The sequence below is a fragment of the Mesocricetus auratus genome, unplaced genomic scaffold (assembly GCF_017639785.1).
Source record: "Mesocricetus auratus isolate SY011 unplaced genomic scaffold, BCM_Maur_2.0 Super-Scaffold_100014, whole genome shotgun sequence".
In the NCBI taxonomy this organism is placed as follows: domain Eukaryota; kingdom Metazoa; phylum Chordata; class Mammalia; order Rodentia; family Cricetidae; genus Mesocricetus; species Mesocricetus auratus.
Window position 1 is genome coordinate 35,624,901 of NW_024429197.1, and position 19,240 is coordinate 35,644,140.

Genomic DNA, 19,240 nt, shown 5'->3' on the forward strand with positions numbered 1-19,240 from the left:
TATGCAGTGTTTACCTAAAAGTTAAAAACAGTATCTACTTTTAACTTATTTTTATCTTGTTTTTAAAGATAAACTAGCATTCCCCATTCACTACTACACAATTGACAGTGGTATTTTTTTGCAGCAATAGCTGGAAACAACCTAAATGCTCACTCAGAGATGAGTGGGTAAAGATGTGGGACTGCATATACACAAAACAGCCTTACCCAACAGGGCAATCCTACCATGTACAACAACATGGATGAACACTGGGGATGTTCGGCTAGGAAAGATGAAGTAGGCATAGGACAAATACTACCTGATCCAACTTACATGAGGAACCTACAATAGGTAGTCAGACACAGGGTAGGGTAGTTATGAGGGACGCAGTAGAAGGTGATGAGGACCTTCTAGTCACTGGACAGTAGGTTCTAGATACTGGCTCTATGATATTGTTCCCAGAGGTCATTCTGCATTACACATTTAAATTTGTGAGATCTTTACATTAAATATTTCTGCCACAAAAAGGGAGAAGGGGCAGCAAGAAGGCTCAGTGGATGAAGGCACTTGTCACTAAGCCTGAAATTATTTGGTGGGAGAAGAGAACTGATGTCTCCAAGTTGTTCTCTGACCTTCACATGTACACCACGGACATGCATGCACAAGCAGATGCATACATAAAGAAATTCAGGCACAAGCAGATACATGCATAAACAAACAAAGTAGTAAGACAATACCTAATGAACTAGAGATGCCTCAGTGGTTAAGAGCACTTGTTGCTCTTCCAGAGGACCCAGGTTAGATTCCCAGCACCTTAAAGGTGGCTCACAACAATTGCAGTTCCAGGGGAATCCAATTCCCTCTTCTGGTCTGTGAAGGCATAGCACAAACAAGTAGCACAGACAAACATGCAGGCAAACTGAAACACAGAAAACAAATAAAAGTGGACTGGATCTGTCTATGCATCCCCTGACTTTCCTGGAACCTGCTCCTAAAGCTGACTGGCCTTGGACTACCTGCCCCTGCCCCTGCCCCTGCCCCTGCCCCTGCCCCTGCCCCTGCCCCTGCCCCTGCCCCTGCCCCTGCCCCTGCCCCTGCCCCTGCCCCTGCCTCCAAGTGCACAATCATGTTTGGGCATAAAATCTCTTTTTAAAATACTATCTACTAAAAGAGCATATGTTTACCAAGATTGTGGGAGTACATGAAGAAAAGATGAGACTCTTTCTAGAACACCTTTCCTTCTTCAAACAGAGCCAGTCGAGATCACAAGTCCCAGGAAACACAAGAACAGATGTCAGTGGGAAATGCATCCTAGAATGCTGCAGAAGTAGGTAAGGCCGAGGTCATCAGGTTTAATTAAAAGTGAGATGTAAGCACTAACTGTATCAACTCCTTTACTCGTCATAAGAACCTTATGTGAGCAGGGCGTTGGTGATGCACACCTTTAATGCCTGCACTCAGGAGGCAGAGGCAGGAGGATCTCTGTGAGTTCAAGGCCAGCCTGGTCTACAGAGCGAGTTCCAGGACAGCCTCCAAAACAATACAGAGAAACCCTGTCTCAGGAAAAACAGAAGGAGGAGGAGGAGGAGGAGGGGGAGGGGGAGGGGGAGGAGAGGAGGAAGAAGAACAACAACAATAACAACTACCTTACATGGTAAGTGATGTTATTTTACATCATTTTACAGAGGAGATGAGGAGAGCAAGGGACTGAGCCACAATCTGAACTCCAACAGTCAGGTGCCAGTCAGTACCCTGGACCAACAGTTCAGTCTCTGAGGCCACCAGATTTGCCTCTGAAACTTAGTGCTATAGATCATTGGGATGAAAAGCAGCCAGTTCAGAACCCAGAACACAATGCCCCTGTCCTCCTTCCCCTAGGGAGGAGCCAGGAGCCTACAGTAATTACAGGACACTATGTCTGGTCATAAGAGATGGTGTCATGAATTCATAAATAAAAAAGGGTCTAGTTAAATCCAGATTAAAATAAAACAACAACACGCATGAATATACAGTAAAAGACACTAATTGACAATAAATTTCTTTATTTTATAAACTCGGTAGGATGTGATACCCATTAGACACAGAGTACTATAAGAACCACCCGTAAAACCTGAACATTTCCCAGTGCCAACACAACACGAGAGAAGGACCAAGCTCTACCCCACCTATGACCAAAATGCTCACTACAAGTACAAACCGAAAAGGGCTCTGGACTTCATAATTCTATGCATTCATCTGTCCAACTCATGTCAGACATCGCCCCCTCCAAGGAGGAAAAGCCTGATTCTAGCAGTTCTGGGTTTGTTTTGAACGCCAGTAGCACTGTACATCTAAACCAGACGTTTTGGCATGCCCCCTGTATCACACACAGACATGTGGTAGGCATGGAGCAGTATTACAAATGACTGCTACAGAAAGGCAAAGAACGAGAAAATACATTTGAATGTTATGATATTTGAAGGGAACAAGACATATAAAACTGGGCATTTTTAGAGGTGATGCTGTGGAAGGTGAAAATCGTTTCCAGCAGCCTAGAAGAAAGAAGTTCCACATCCCACCAGAATGCACCTCCTCTTGGAGGGGGGGGGAAACGCCCACCAATGAGAGATGCTCCACGTATTTAACTTCTCCGTTTTCCAGTTTCGTTTGTAAAACCACGCAAATAACAGTACTTGAGCCTCCAGGGCTGAAACGAAGACTAAAAGAAAACTTCACGTAACCCACTCAGGACAGAAGCCAGCATGCAGAAAATACTACTGAGGCCAATTGTTAACAGCATCAGCTGCGTCACCTGCACTGTCCGCAGTGTCTACAGGGACCCAGGTCCCTTCCATCTGTAAGAGTCCAGAGTGCTCTGGTGCTCAGGGCGTCTCCTGTCACACCCACTCTTGTTCTTCGGGTCTCTTATTCTCTAAACAAGAGTTTTTCCAATCAATAATCTACAGCTGCTCTTTCCCAACTGATTGTGACATAAGACACGTGCAGCTTAATCACCCTCAGCGTGTGTCTACTAGAAATTTCATCTATCAAAAACACTTAGTATATGCCAATGCAGGAGAGAAATGCGTGCCTGTTATTTTGTGGTTCAGTAACTGTAATGTCCTTGTTCAAGTGTTCTGCATTTTTTGACTGCCATTTTGTTAGTTCATCAATCAGTAAAACTAGCAAAGTTTTAGATGAATTTTACAATCATCTGTGGGGAATGGGTTCAAAACAGGATACGGGAATGACGTAGGTTTTGTGGAGGTGAAATGAGGCTTTTCGTTTTCTGTTTACTCATTCTTAAATGACTAATCTAAGAGGCTACATAGTCATTCGAGTACAACACAAAGACAGCTCGCTGCGGTGAAGACTCATACTAACCTGCAAGACAAGGGCCAGGAGTCCTGTTACTAACAAATACGCTACTAGGTAAACCGCGTCAGCACTTTGGACTCTAGTCTCCCTCCCTGTAAAAGGAGAAGTTGAGTTGAATTAGCTCCAGTTTTCCTCCCTGTCCAAAAGCTCATGGTTCTATAATCTACGGTTTCACGTGAATTTTAAAGCTTGGATTCTTCGTCTGTGATAAAGTGGGTCCTGCTGTCACCCACTTCCCCCACTAGATGGTGCTAGGAGCACAGCTATTTCAGGTCACTCACAGAAACCAGCAGTGCTGAGCAGCTCTGGGGCCGGACAATCCCTCCCAGTGAGGGCTCTCAAACCACTCTGGTGTATTTATCATCTTTAGTCCCCACCTACTAAATGAAATAACACCTCCACATGTCCCCTGCCTCCGTAATAATCAAAAGCAATCATACATAATGCCCTCCAAGGAGCCTGCCCCCAGTTTAGAAGCATTAAAAGAAAATTAGCTTTCCTTTTTTAGATTTCAGTGGATACTCAAAAATGAATACAGATGGTTTGGTTGCTTGTGAAATTAAAAAATAAGTCATTTCTACAAATGGCTGCAAAATGTCAAAATGTCCTTACAATGACAAATAAAGTTAGTTACTGACTCTAAATTAATCATTCTAGTAATTTTTACTAATGATAACTCAAAGCTCTCCAAAATGAAAATTTAAACTATAAAAACATAAGCATGGAAAATTAACTTCTTCACCATGAATAGTAGAGAAGAAACAGTAAGAATCGTAAGGAAAGAGATTCTTGATTGGAAAATCCCTCAAAAGTAACTTCATTTTAGTGAATTTCCTATATTCTATTTGGTCCTTGGCCTTGAATGCTCAGAAATTCAATAAGGCAACACATAATCAACAAATTCACCTCTCAGAAACAGTTCTCCAAGTCCCATGCAGAATGGTACCGGCAACTGACAGCAGCCAGGCCAACTATGCAATGTGTCTATATCTGTCCCTGGGTCAACACCTTTGCTCTCTTAGGCGTGTGACAATGGAAGCTATGCTATAATCATAATTATGAGGAAATCTAATCATGATTTGACAATGAGATGGAATTGCAGGGCGGTGTTGGGAGTTTGTTTAACTGATTCACACACACCCACAAAAGCATCTGGTCAGTAAATGTCCAAAACAGGGTACAGGACACAGGGCACAGAGCACAGAGCACAAATAGTAATCAAGTCCAAGACACCCAGAGTAACACTTTAAGTAGAAGCATCATTAGCCCCTTTTCAAGTAGAAAACAGAGGTTAAGTAACCTGCCTATGGTCACACAGGAAATCAGAGTTCCAATAGCTCTGTGACACCCAACGTCTCCGCCCCAGAGCTCAGGGTTTAAAGTCCTCAAGACCATTAAGTCTCTCGCTACTTTTTCCACCCCATCTTGCCTTGGATGCTCCTAAGCTCTGTATTTTAGCCACAGAGATTTCAATTCCCTGAACAGGCATGTTTTCCTTACCTTTGACCATACTAATTCCATACAGGTCTCCCGAGTCTTCCCCAGCACCACACCAGGGGAATTACTGCTTGTCTCATAGAGCCATGCTTTAAACGATTCCTTCTGGGCCCCCTTCCTGGGCTGTCCTTTAAGCCCGGACACAAGTTCTACCATTCTGTTGCATTCTTCCATGGGATGGACCTGCCTATGTCTCCACCATGATGCTCCAAACTTGGTTAAAATTATTAACTGATCATATCTGTGTCCTACCAACATTGACTTCCAATCACCTGGCAGATAGTAGGCATGCAGAAAATACATGTTGAGTTAATAAATGAAAATCATGTAATAGAGGGGGGCTACCATTCGGGTTTGGATCAGACTATGGTAATGTCAAAAGAAAAAGAAGGAGAGCTGTCTAAATTAGAGACCTGTCAGCCCAGACACTGAGTTGAAGTCTAAAGGCCACACTGGCTCACCAGCCCTGCTTCATTATGTGTATTGGGTGGAGAACGGAATGGAGGGGGAGGATGGATGCAGCCAATGAAAGCTACAATGAAGATGCTGCTGAAGCTCAGTCCGGTAAAAGATGCTGGCAGTGGAAACAGAAACATGCTGAGGCATATTTTGTAGATGGAATTGCCAGGACTTGGTGAAAGATCAGGTTTGAATCTTAAATGAGGAGGAATGACGACAGGCCGCAGGCCTTTGAAACAGCAGTACTGAATACAAGGTAGAACATTTGTCAGGGGAGGAGTAAACTGGAAGTAGGTGGGTAAAACTCCAGGATTCGGTATTGGCTGTATAGGCCTGAGACCCACCCTCGTGGACTAGAGGGGGCAGACAATGGGACACACACAGGCAGAAGACTGGTGCCCTGGGGACTTGAATTGCATTGACTGAATGAGAAATGTCCAAGTACTATCACCCCCAAAACAAGGTGTTCAAGAGCACACAGCTAACTAGAAAGGCAGAGTCCCAAAAGCTGGGTGGTCTAGCTCAGCAGTCATGCTAGCATTGGGACTCGACTTAGTGTCTTTGGCAGCTGATTCCTCCACAACGCCAGTCCCTAACAGAGGTACTGTTAGGTTAGTTAGGTGAGTTTCAGACTTTGAAACTAAACACAGAAGGGTGGCAGCATAAAGTTCAGCCTATGGTCCAAATGAAATCTTCAGGAAGTAGAGCCTCACTGGAAAAAGCAGGTCATTAGGTGAAGGCACTGAGGTTGTATAGCCTGGCCTCGTTTCCTATCCACCCTCCGCTTCCTGACTGGGGACACAGTATGATCAACTGCCTCCCGTTCCTACCTCCATACTGCACTGTCTCCACCATAACTGTATCCCCTTGAACCACAAGCCAAAAGCCAATGACAATATTGTCTCTCTTAGAAAGCTTCCTGCCAAGTAGCTAGTCACCACAAGTAAAGTGACTACTGAAGCTCCTGACAGAATAAATGTCTCCACAATGAGCAAGAAAAACAAATAAATAAATCTCTGTCCCATTCCAGTTTGAATGGCATCTTTTGCCAGAGGCTAACATTGCCTGTGTGGGCCTCAATGCCTTCATTTGCAAGAAGGAGACGATGATCGTAGCAGTGACCACTCCATGGAACCACTGTGCAGCAGCTAAGAGCAGGCACCGCACCTCCAGCACTGAGTGCAATACTGATAGAAGAGTAAGCAGTAGCTGGAGCTAGATGTATTATTATCTAAGAGGATGCTTCCACAAAATAAGGCAGCCTAAATACTATATTCGAAGCTTTCACACTGTGTCTCTTTCTGACATGAAATAAATACTTGTACTTTAGAAATGGCATCTTTCACCCTGAGTGTTCACAACAAAGACAGATTTATCATCTATAGCAACATTTCTTTGTGCTTGACATAAACAGACCATTGTCACAACTGGAAGTCTCACGCTGCACAACACTACATTTGGTGTGCATTAGGAAATGCAACCACGCTCTTGCCTGTCCAGATATACTTTTTCAAAATGGTTTGCCATGTTACAATCAAAGAAGCGTCATTTCCTCACTAACTTGTCTACTCTCAGAGGAGAGCACTTACCAACACACAGCTGGACTGCAACAGCTGTTGTCATCTGCCTGGACATCACAGCGTTCAGCTGCTCCTAAACACCTCCTCAGAGCTTCTTCATCTGGAGCTTCTCAGAAACTCCACATGTGATCTTAAAACACACATTTTCAACATCTAATCAACAAGCACAGTGAAGGCAGTCTGCCGTAGAGAATATTTAGGAGCCAGTAAAGCTGAGACAGTATATTCAGTTTTTCCACAACACTAGAAAATGAGATTTCAAAAACAAATGAGAGGCCAGGTGTGGTGGCGCACACCTTTGATCCCAGCACTCTGGAGGCAGAGGCAAGTGGGTCTCTGTGAGTTCTAGGCCATCCTGGTCTACATAGTGAGCTCAAAGACAGCAAGGGCTACATTGAGAGACCCTAGTTCAAAAATGATATTTTCCCTCCAAACTGACAAAACCTAACATGACTGAACACAGCATTGTGGATATTAAGAAAAACAGGTATTCTCAAAGGTTGGTGAAGTCTGGCATTTAGCATTTTTGAATACAGAGAGTATCTCTTTAAAGTTAAAAATATATATCCTAGTGAACTTAGCTATACTTACTTATCTTAAATAAATAATAAAAGCTTTATGGGATGGTGCTGGAGTCCAGCTCAGTCATAAAACAGCTGCCTGGTGGGTGCAAAGCTCTGAGTTCGGGCCCTAGTATAAGAGAGAAGGGGATAAAGAATGAGTGGGAGAGAGAAGAGGGAAGACAGGGGAGAGGGAACAGGGAAGAGAATATGAATTCAGAGAGAAAGAAAAGGAGAAAGGGAGAAAGAAAGGGGGAAAGTTTAAAAAAATGAAGGCTGTATGGAAAGAGAAAGCAAAAGAGAAAGGAAGGAAAGGAGGGAAAGACTCATGGAGTTTAAGGATATATGAAATTATTTACAATATTGCCAATCCTAGGAATTATTCAACTGTTTATCAGTGGTAAATAACTCAACCTATCATTATGACAGAACATTCAGTAGCTACTAAAAGTTCAAGAACTTTCTCTTCTGGAAGCATAAAGTTGTTCATAACAAGGCAGTGTCTCTGACAAAAAACAAGCAGAGAAGAAAAAGACTACCAGGCCAGCCAAGACAGACACCAGGGTCCTGAAAGGAGGGAACTCATGGACTAGTCAGTCTATCCCAGCAGTTCTTCCCACAGGGGAGCCATCTGAAGCAGGCAAGAGCAACAGGCTGAAAACATGGCAGAATCTGGCAGGAATCCAACAGAAGAGAGCATTTGAAGGAAGTGTTTGATGGCCTTATGCAGCTAGAAAACCAAAACTTTAGACTCAAGGCAGCCAGATCTGAGAAGTTCAGCATTAGTCAAGAATATCCCAACTCTCGCATATGAGGACAAGAGAGACAGTAAGAACAGAGCAAAGGCATTTGTTTGTGAGGGAGAACCATGAACATTAAATCTAGAGACCTGGAGACTGGTTCAATGATGGGGGAGGGAGTAACTTTGTCCTTTGTTATTGCTGGCTAGAAACTTGGCATTGATGGGCATGCCAAACCACTTACTATGTAAGCACATGGAGAAAGTAATAGTGAGGTAACTAAGAAAAGGTTGTTACCTGGTGTCTACTCCACATAGTTTGTCTGTAACTCATAAAGGTAAAGACTGGGATTAAAAAATAGACAAGGGAGACACGGAGCCAAGGACAGCACTGATTCACTAAAAAGACCTGCACATTCTTAAAGAAAATTAAGAAATTAAAGAAAATATAGCCCCCAAACCAAGTAGAGACTTGGTACTGGGAGAACAAGAGAAAAAGCTTAGATAATCACAGATATTTCCAGTCCCAGAAGAGAGACAGAATGGAGTAAATGCTTTATGTTCAATCAATGAGAATCTATCAAACTGATGGAAAATACACAGCAACCGTCAGCACAGTAAATACAAAGAAAACACACAGTAAGTAGATACTTCACATCAACCAACATAAAAGCAAAGACAGCGATGCAAGGTTAGAGCCATGAATGAAGAAAGTTAAAAACAACAGAAAGACCGCAGGACAGCATCTCAAATGGGACAGTTAAACTAGAAAGCACTCAGAAGTCATCATCAACCTGCTAAGAGAAGTAATAGATTTAAAATCTGTGTCCCACAAACATCCCTCTCAAAAGCATGTCAGCATGCAGTAACGGAAAGGGGGCTGGCGGCCACACAAACCCTACAGCAGATGATGTTAAACCCTTGGTCAGAAGTAGCTATTATTTAACAATCACAGGAAACTATAAATCAAACAGAAGCCAGAAAAGAATGTAACACTGAAAAATTATAGAAGAAATAAGACTTAACCATTCCTGAAGGTGCCCCCTCCTACCGGAGCACCAGCCTCCCAGAGTTCACAGATGGAGGGGAGAAAGCTAACAGCAGACATGCTTACAGCCAAAGGACAATGACACGCTCTGGCTCAACTACAGCCAGATTCCTCACTGGCTTCTAGCATGAAGGGGAGAAATGTAGAAAATAGGGCTAATGAGAAATCTACTTTTTAAACTGACTCTGGTATGGGAATGATTTTTCTGAGAAACCTGTTCAGGATCCACTGGTCTTTAAGATCTCACTGTACTTTGGACTTCAGCTAAGCTGAAAGCTTGGCTTTGATTTTTTTCCATATTTCCTAGTTCTGCTGTGTAACTGACTCAGAACAATATATATGTGCCTAAGATGCAGTGGCTAGACCTAAGGCCATTTCCTGGAAGCAGTGAGGCATCAGGAGCAAAGCCCTACTGAAGGGAAACTGCCATGTGCACACAGATTGCTAGAATCTGACTGGCTTGAGTCAATAGGACCAGAAAAGTAATGTACCACCTTGTGATACTCATTTAAAATACTAAGACAAAAAAAATTTCTTTGTTCCAGTTGGCCCAGCTCAGTCAAGGGATCACCCCTAAGCAGGCAGGCTCACTGTGCTAAAAAAGATAAGCAGAATAAATAGTTGGTCTTTTAAGGAGAAACTGAACTCTTGCTTTCCAAGATCCTCTCCTCTCACCCAGTGGCTTACAGGGCTACAGCCATGAGGCTTTGCCCACTTGTCCAAATCACTCAGAAAAGAGTAATGTCTTGCCAGGCAGTGGTGGTGCACACCTTATCCCATCACTCAAGAGGCAGAGGCGGGCAGATCAAGGCCAGCCTGGTCTATAGAGTTCCAAGACAAACAAAGCTACACAGAGAGACCCTGTCTTTAAAATCCACAAAAGAAGAAGAAAAAAGAGCAATTTCCTTTCTTCTTTCCATCAGTTTTCTAAGTATGCTTTTCCTAACACTTTGGGCTTCCTTACTCTTTCTGGGAAGCTCCCCTCCCCACCCACACATGGCTACCTGTCCACCCTGTGGCTGACCAGTGAGCCAGCATGGTTTCCTTTCGTCTTCTCCACCCCCCTCATCTGGACCTAAAACTACAGCTGGCCTGCCCTGGTTTTTTGTCTGGTTTTGTTTTAAACCCTAACAAAACTGTCCTTGAGCTTCCCTTGAATTCACCCTTAAATTCTTGTATTAATGCAACTTAGAAAAAAACGAGAGGGGGACCCCAATTTCCTCTTTGTCATCTGGTGACCATTAAGGGACCCCAAATTTGCAGTAACACAAACACAAAAGTGACAAAACTAAACATAACCATGGTCAATAATGTTTAAGTAAAGCTAAGAGGCTTATCTACTTCACACCAAAGGCAAATGGCAAACAAACAAATAACTAAATAAGCATTCAGAATGCTAATGTGGTTTCAAATTAAAAAAAAAGATGAATCAAATTCTAGGCCAACCAGGGCTGCAGAGTGGTGCCCTGAATCAAATAAATTAGTAAATAAATGAATAAATTTATTTCAAAATGATCAAAGAATTCAAAAGGAGGAAAGAATCTCAAATATGTGTCTAGAACAGACTTGAAATTGCATAAAGCTAAAACTAATAGACAAGTCGATATTTATAGTTACAATGTTTCAAACTCTTCTCTCCAGAGGATATTTGAATACTAATTAACCTGATGATACAGTGAACCAACTCAATACTTGTTTGTAGACAGTCACCCAGTTACTGTACAGCATAGTCACCAAGACAGTCCAAGGGCTTCCCCAAACCAGGTTCCTACAGTTAGGTTTCTATTGTGAAAACTCCAAGACCAATGTAAATTAGGGAGGAGGGATTTACTCCAGCTTACACTTTCAGGTCACCGTTCATTATCAAAGAAAGCTGGGCAGGAACTCAGGGCAGGAGCTGATGCAGAGGCCATAGAGGAGGGCTAGTGCTGCTTACTGGCTTGTTCTTCGAGGCTTGCTCAATCTGCTTTCTTAGAGCAGACAGGACCACCAGCCCATGGGTGGCACTGCCTGCAGTGAACGGGCCCTCCCACATCACTACAGAATACACTACAGATTTCCCTAAAGGCCAATTTTCAGTGGGCATTTTCTCAACTGAAGTCCCCTCTTCCCAGGTAACTCTAGCTTGTGTTGAGTTGACATAAAAGCATCCAGCACAATGACTAAAATTCTACAGAGCATGTTCTCTGAACTTGTAAAAAGACAAATTAGAAATAAACAATGATAAAGCATTTAGACAAACTCCAAATACCTAGCCATTAAGTGAATTAAAATAATCTGTATATAAAAGAAGAAAATTACAAAGGAGATTAGGAAACATTTTTACTTAATGACAATGATAAAAACAAGTATCAAAATATTTCAAATTCAAATAATGAGAAGTGGAAATTTTAGCTTAAACAGCCTGTGTTAATATAAGAACATGAAAGTCTAAAAATGATTATCTGAGCTCCCATCTTAGGAAACTAGACCAATAATTAAATCCAAAGTAAAAAAAATAGACTTCACGAAAACTTTGTTTTTCAAAATATACCCATTTAAAAAATCAAAAGGTGCCACAGAATGATAGAAAATAGATATAGCTAACAGAGGATTTATATCTGGCAAATACACTAGAAAGCATATAAATTCTAGAAGGTCAAGAATCCAATTTAAGAACAGGCAAAATATCTGACCACACAATTCACAAAGGTATACACATGAAACATGTTCTACATTATGATCAGTATGAAACACAAACTTGCTGGGTGTGGTGGCTCACACTTTTAATCTCAGCACTCAGGAGGCAGAGGGAGAGGATCCCAGAGTTTGAGACCAGCCTGGCCTACAAAGTAAGTTCCTGGACACCCAAAACCCTGTCTCAGGGAGTGGGGGGAGACACGGGACAGAAAAGAAACAAAGGAAAAGAAAACTAGAGTGCACACTCTCCCCCAACAGTAAAGATTAAAGGGGAAAAGGTATGTACTATTTATAAGATATACATATAAAGACACAAAGACATTCAAAACAAAAGAATGCAAAAGACAACACTCACACACAACCCAAACGAAATATGGGAAGAGAAGGGAGGAGATGAAAACAAAAATAAAGAAAAAGGCAGACACTAGGCAAGAAGCATTGCCTGAGACAAAGATAGTTTTCTTTAAAAGTAAGTTTCAAAACATTATTTTTAATGGTATGTATGTGAGTGTGTATATGTGTGTGTGTGTATGTGTGTGTGTGTGTGTGTGTCTGTCTGTCTGTCTGTCTGGGGAGTGTGTGCACATGAGTACAGGTGCCCACAGATGCCAGAAAAGGGTAACTGATTCCCTAAAGCTGGAGTCACAGGGAGCCACCTGACATGAGTGCTAGGAAGGAACTAGACTCATTCCCCACAAGAGCAGCAAGCCTTATTAACCACTGAGCTACCTGTCCATTCCCCGCAAGAGCAGCAAGCCTTATTAACTTCTGACCACCTGTCCATTCCCTGCAAGAGCAGCAAGCCTTATTAACCTCTGACAATCTGTCCAGCCCCAAGTAATATTTTAACATTGATATTTTTTTAAAAAGCATCAATCTGGGGGGAGCAGTAAAGGGGAAGAGAGGGAGGATGAGAACATGAGGAAACAGAATGACCAAGTTAGGAGAGGGATGTGGAGGTAGAGGGAGACATTATGAAGTTAGGGAGAAACCTGGTGATAGAGAAATTCCCAGGAATCCAAAAGGAGCTAAGACTCCTAGCAATTGTGGAGAAGGTGCCTGAACTGGCCTTCTTCTGTAATCAGACTGGTGACTACCCTAATTGTCATCATAGAACCTTCATCCAGTAACTGATGGGAGAAGATGCAGGGATCCACAGCCAAGCACTGGGCTGAGCTCCTGGAGTCCAGTTGAAGAGAAGGAAGAGGGATCATGATGGGGAACTCACAGAGACAGCAGACCTGAGCTAGTGGGAGCTCATGAACTCTGGATCGACAGCTAGGGAGACTGCATGGGACCTAGCGAGGCCCTCTGCATGTGAGTGACAGTTGTATGGCTTGGTGTTTGTGGGGCCCCTGGCAGTGGGACTAGGATCTATCCCTGATGTATGAGCTAGCTTTTTGGTGCCCTTTCCCTACGATGGGATGCCTTGTTCAGTCTTGATGCAGGGGTGGGGGTGGGAGGCCTGGAGTCTTGGTCCTGATTTAACTTGATATTTTAGACTTTGTTGACTCCCCATGGGAGACTTTATTCTTTCTATTGAGTGGATTGGGGAGTAGAGCAAAAGAAGGGGAGGGAAGGGGAACTGTGGTTGGTATGTAAAAATTTTAAATGAAAAAGCATCAATCAATCTCTATCCACTCTTCAGTTGAGGGGCATCTAGGTTGCTTCCAGGTTCTGGTTATTACAAATAATGCTGCTATGAAGATAGCTGAGCAGATGTCCTTATTGTATGAGTGTACATCTTTTGGATATATGCCTAAGAGTGGAATTGCTGGATCTTATGGTAGACTGATTCCCATTTTCCTGAAGAATCTCCATACCGATCTCCAAAGTGGCTGCACGAGTTGGCACTCACACCAGCAGTGGAAGAGTACTCCCCTTTCTCCACATCCTCTCCAGCATAATCCGCCATTAGTGTTTTTGATTTTAGTCTTTCTGACAGGAGTGAGATGGTATCTCAGAGTTGTTTTGATTTGCATTTCCCTAATAGCTAAGGATGTTGAGCACTTTCTCAAGTGTCTCTCGGCCACACAATGGAGTACTACTCAGCAGAAAAAAAAATGGAATCTTGAAATTTGCAGGCAAATGGATAGCACTAGAAGATACCATTCTGAGTGCGGTAACCCAATCACAAAAAGACAAACATGGTATGTACTCACTCATACATGGATGTTAGACATAGAGCAGGGCATTGCCAGCCTACACTCCCATCTCCAGAGAGTCTGGGAAGCAGGGAGGACCCTAAGAGAGACATGCATGGTAACCCAGAGAAGGGTTATGGGATGAGATATCCTAATTGGATTGGGAGTGGGAGGGGGCAGAAGGAGATGGGGGAGAAGAGGAGGGGAGAGGAAGACATGAGAGAGCAGGAAGGTTGAGCCAGGGTAAGAATAGAGGAGAGGATAGATGAGAGATACCATAATAGAGGGAGCCATTATAAGTTGGAGGCACTAGTGAGATCTTCACAGATCTAAAAGAATGACATCAACTGGCATTAAGGCTACCTTAAATGCCCTCCCATGATAATGAGATTGATGACTACCTTATATGCCAACCTAGAACCCTCATCCAGCGACTGATGGAAGCAGAGGCAGACACCCACAGCTAACAACCGAATTGAACTCCTGGAACCCAGTTTCAAAGAGGAGTGATGAGCAAAGGAATCAAGATCAGGCTGGCGAAACCCACAGAGGCAACTGACCTAAACAAGGGGGAATGTATGGACCCCAGACTGATGACTGAGAGGCCAGCATGGGACTGATCAAGACACTCCCCACCCCCAACCCGAGTGTCAGAGAAGAGGCCTCAGCAATCTATGGGACCTTGATGAGCAGAGCAGTATTTATTCCTGGCATACAAATAGACTCTGGGAGCCCATTCCACATGGAGGGATGCTCTCTCAGCCTGGACACATGGGGGAGGACCTAGGCCCTGCCCGGGATGATATGACAGACTCTGAAAATCCCTCATGGAAGCCCTTACCCTCCCTGGAGAGCAGAGGAGGGAATGGAGTGGAGTGGGGGATTGTGAGGATTGGGGAAGGGCGGGGGAGGAGGGGAGGGAGAGGAAACTAAGAGTAACATGTGTAAAAAGTTAAATGAATTAGAAAAAATCAATCTACCAGGAAGATAGCTATTTATAAGCTATGCAAAGAAATAAATGACAAAACCAAAAAGAGATAAAGAAAACTCTATAATCATAATGAAAGACTAGAAAGCTCTATAAATAACTAGAAAGAGAGATGAACAATAATAAGTAATAAAATAGCTGAATAGTAATAACCTCTTAAATAAAAGAGCTGAAACAACAAAATTAACAAACTTGACAAAATAGCCATCCACAGACCACTGTGTCTACAAGAGCAGAAGCTCTGCAAGTACCCCAACCCTGAATCTTCATCACACACTGAGACAGAAGACAAGACAGCTTCAAAGATGCTTCTCACTCTATGTTCTACACTCAGAATGTGAGCTAGATGTCAAACACAAATGGTAACCAAAAATGACAAGAGGACCAAAAACTAGGCAATAGCCCCCTAGATAATCTATGAACTAAGAAGAGATCACAGAGAAAACAAATAGTCTGTCAACACCTGACAGGTAAGGTTGCCTTGAACACAGACAGCCCACACCTTAGAAGGATTCATCTTGAAATCTGCCAACTTAATGTGAGAATGAGGGGAGCATTCAAGAGAAACCATTCCTGAAAGTCTAAATTTCTGGCCACTGTCTCTTATGGACATAGATATAACACCTAACCAAAACACTAGGAAACCAATTCTAGTCATTTATCAAAGGATATTGAAGCTGACAAAACTAGGTAGCCAATCCACATTAACAGATTGAAGGGAAAAAAGCATAACCATCTCAATAAATTCAACAAATGTGACAAGCTGCAATATTGTTTCATAATTAAAACCATTCCCCAAACCCTGAGGAACTGAAGGCAGACTTGGACGGCCCCTAAGTGATCTGAATGAGGAATGTCCCCACAGGCTCAGACATTTGCACGCTGTATAGGGAGGTTTGGGCGGGGCAGCCTTGATGGAGAATGCACTTCACTGGGGCTTTAAGATTAAAAGGTTGGAGGCACTTCCAGTTGGCTCTCTCCACTTCCTGCTCTATTTGAGATCTGAGCTCTTGGCTTCCTGCTCCTGCTGCCACGCCTGCTGCTCACTGCCATCCTTCCCTGTCACAATGGGTCTTATCCCTCTGGAACCTTAAGCTGAAATAATGACTTCCTTCTATAGCTACCTTGGTCATGGGATTTTTATCACAACAAAGGAAACATAGCTAAAACAGCCTCTAAGAAACCTTACAAGAACCATGAGAACTGATGGGAAAAACTAGACATTTCCTTCTTCCAAGATCAGGGAAAACAAAGTTACCCTCCATCAGCTTGTGCTGACATTTCTGGACATCGCACTAACAATAAGATGGGAAAACCCTGATAGGGAGGGGAAAAGGAAGAAGGAAGACAGGTAGATGGGTTGACTGCTAGAGATAAGGTCAGTTACATAAATCAATTATATTTCCACAGGCAAGAAATTTAGTTTTTCAAAGACAATATCTTAATATCAAACACTTAATAAATCAGACAAAATAGTGTCATCCCTATGTACAAAACCAAGTTCAAGGCTTTATTAAGAATAACTAAAGAACAACTAAGTAAATGACCAATGCATCATCATTCACAGATGGGTAAATTCAGTGTGTTAGACACTGGTCAGCTACCCCATCAAATGCCCAGGCAAGTTTTAGTGGACATATAATTTACTGAGATCATTATAAAATATATACAAGCATGCAAAGATCCAAAAACATCAAGTCCACATTGCAGAACCATCCCAAAGGACAGGGCTATTTGTAATAGTACCAATCCTGTTACAAAGCTACAGGGATCATGGGCTATGAATGACTAGTCACAAGGGAGCAAATCTCCAAACAGGCAATTAACTGTTATGGCAAAAAAATAACAGTTTTTTCTGTTCGGTCTTTCCAGGCAGTCTCTAGCACAAAACACAAGTAAAGGGAAACTTGACAGACCAGTGCATTCAGATGAGGAGCCCATACAAACTGGCTCTTTGTCCTTACTCGATAACCTCTTAATGCACAGAGCCTGATAAATCACTTGATTCTTCTTAATGCACCAAGAAACACTTTTACTTTCACAAATTATGTAATATCATTTACAGGGCCAAGTTCATTAAGATTCACAATGAGAAGTTTAAATAATAGTGACGTTTAATAATTAATAACTACTCAAAACTTAACAGTCAAATAACATTGTAATTTAATACATAAACTACATGTAGCTTATACTCACTTAAAAATGTTCTGTTAACAATAACTCAGCTATCACAGGTGATTAAAGTAATAATTAGGGATGAAGGATCCTGTCCAAAAGAGAAATAGCACAAACCCGTGAAGTCCAAGAGCCGTGCCTAGGGCTCACAGACAGCCAACTGCTCCACTGACCTGCTTCTTCTCATGACGCATCTCAGTAGGAGAAGCTCACAGCCTAGACTGCAACCTTCTCCAGGTGAGAGAAATCAGCTACTCATGGTCTTATTTTCTTAAAGCCCCCTTAGGTCAGAAAAACGAGGGACATAGAACAGAGAGGCAGCACTGGCCTTCCAGAAAGGACACATGGTAGTAAGGGCCTAAGGCACTATACATCCTCAGTTTTTAAAGTTTTAATTCGCATACTTCAAGTCTATAGACAAAAATTCCATGCATGCAAAAATGTCTTTTAGTAAAGATGAAAACTTCTAATACATCCTGCCAATTACAACTGCATATGGAGAAGAGACAGGTACTCATTCATTCCTTTAAGAGATACAATCAAGTCAGGCGATGGTGGCACATGCCTTTAATCCCGGCACTTGGGAGGCAAAAGCAGGTGGTTCTCTGTGAGTTCAAGGCCAGCCTGGTGGTCTACAAGAGTTAGTTCCAGGACAGCCTCCAAAGCCATAGAGAAAAACTGAGAGATACAATCAAGCATTATAGATAGATTTATAAAAAGTACTATGTACTATGGCGTGGGTAGATCTAAGTAGCCCCCAAGGGTCCATTGTGACTAAATGTGTAGCCTCAACAGAGTGCTACAGGGAGGTGACAAATCCTTTAAAGGGGAGCCAAGTAAGAGATTTCATATGTTATTGAGTATGTGCACTTGAACAGGGACTGTACCACCTTGATTATCATCTTTTTCTCTTCTCTGGTTGACATAACCAATTTGCTTCTACACTTGATCATGCCATGATTTGCCACCATCTTCTATTCTCACCAGAACTAAGCCATTGAAAGCATTTGACATGTCCCTGAATCTCGCCAGAAGTAAGCCAATGCAAGCATTTGACATGCCTCTGAAATCCACAATTGTTTGCTAAACAAACCTTTTATTATAACTGAGCTGCCTGCAGCATTTTGTTATAGTAATATAAAGATGAGTACTACAAAGAGTTAACACAGCGCATGACTTAATGTTTGGCCTGTGGTTATGCCAAACATCAAGATAACACACATTTACTGTCAACTGTATGAGGGACACTGTGTTTTTAGCTATTGATCACTTTACCTTCGCAGCAAGCTGTAGTCCAATTTTGTCAGCTTCCGCCTCCAGTGTTCTACTGTATGGTCTATCAAACATATACTAGGAAGAAACAGGACAGAAAAAACTCTATTAAGTAGATTGATTTCATGATCACAAGAATTCAAAAATGAATGTCAAATTAATTTCACAGAAAATCCAGTATGAAATGTCTATCCTCTGAGACATGAAATGTAAATGTGGCCATTGTTTCTTCCATTAGACTCCTACTTTAAACATGAAAATAAGAAGAGTTAGGTAGGTGCCTTCCTGGACAGCCTAGGCTGCCATTAGCTTATTATTTTCCACTTAAATTCTCCATTCCTGAAGAAAGAGCTCTAGAAACGCATACTGGAACAGACTATGACCAAAGAACGCTAATCTCACAGTTCTAAAGGGAAATCAGAAAAAAAAATGCAGGTATGTGAGAGCCAGTAACACTATCAGAAAACCTTAGTGGGAGAACTAACCACAGAGGAGAGCCCTGTGATTCATTATCTTCGTTTCCTTTTCTAAATACTGATTAGCTATGAAAATAAAATTTTCTTCTGACTTAAATTTTAAAAAACAAGCAGCTATCACAACTTTAATTTTCCCAATTACTTGTATTTATGAGAATGTTTTCCAATTAAATTCTAATTTATAGTAAGCATTAAAACTTTGTAGGAGCTGGATCAAGAGACAGGGCTTTTGATAAAGGGACTATTAATGCAGGAAGCAGCTTTGCAAACATAGCAACTCACTTGTG

The 19,240-nt window shown here is 42.3% G+C and overlaps 1 protein-coding gene across 5 annotated transcripts in view; it reads right to left on the minus strand.

Moving 5' to 3' along the window:
- The window catches only part of Oma1 (OMA1 zinc metallopeptidase), a 55,862-nt gene that overhangs the window by 15,450 nt on the left and 21,172 nt on the right, over positions 1 to 19,240 (minus strand). For all 5 annotated transcript variants that reach the window (XM_040757057.1, XM_040757060.1, XM_040757058.1 and 2 more), the window contains exon 7: positions 18,481 to 18,555. In XM_040757057.1, coding sequence (XP_040612991.1) covers positions 18,481 to 18,555 — 75 coding nt within the window. The remainder of the gene's footprint in view (positions 1 to 18,480; positions 18,556 to 19,240) is intronic.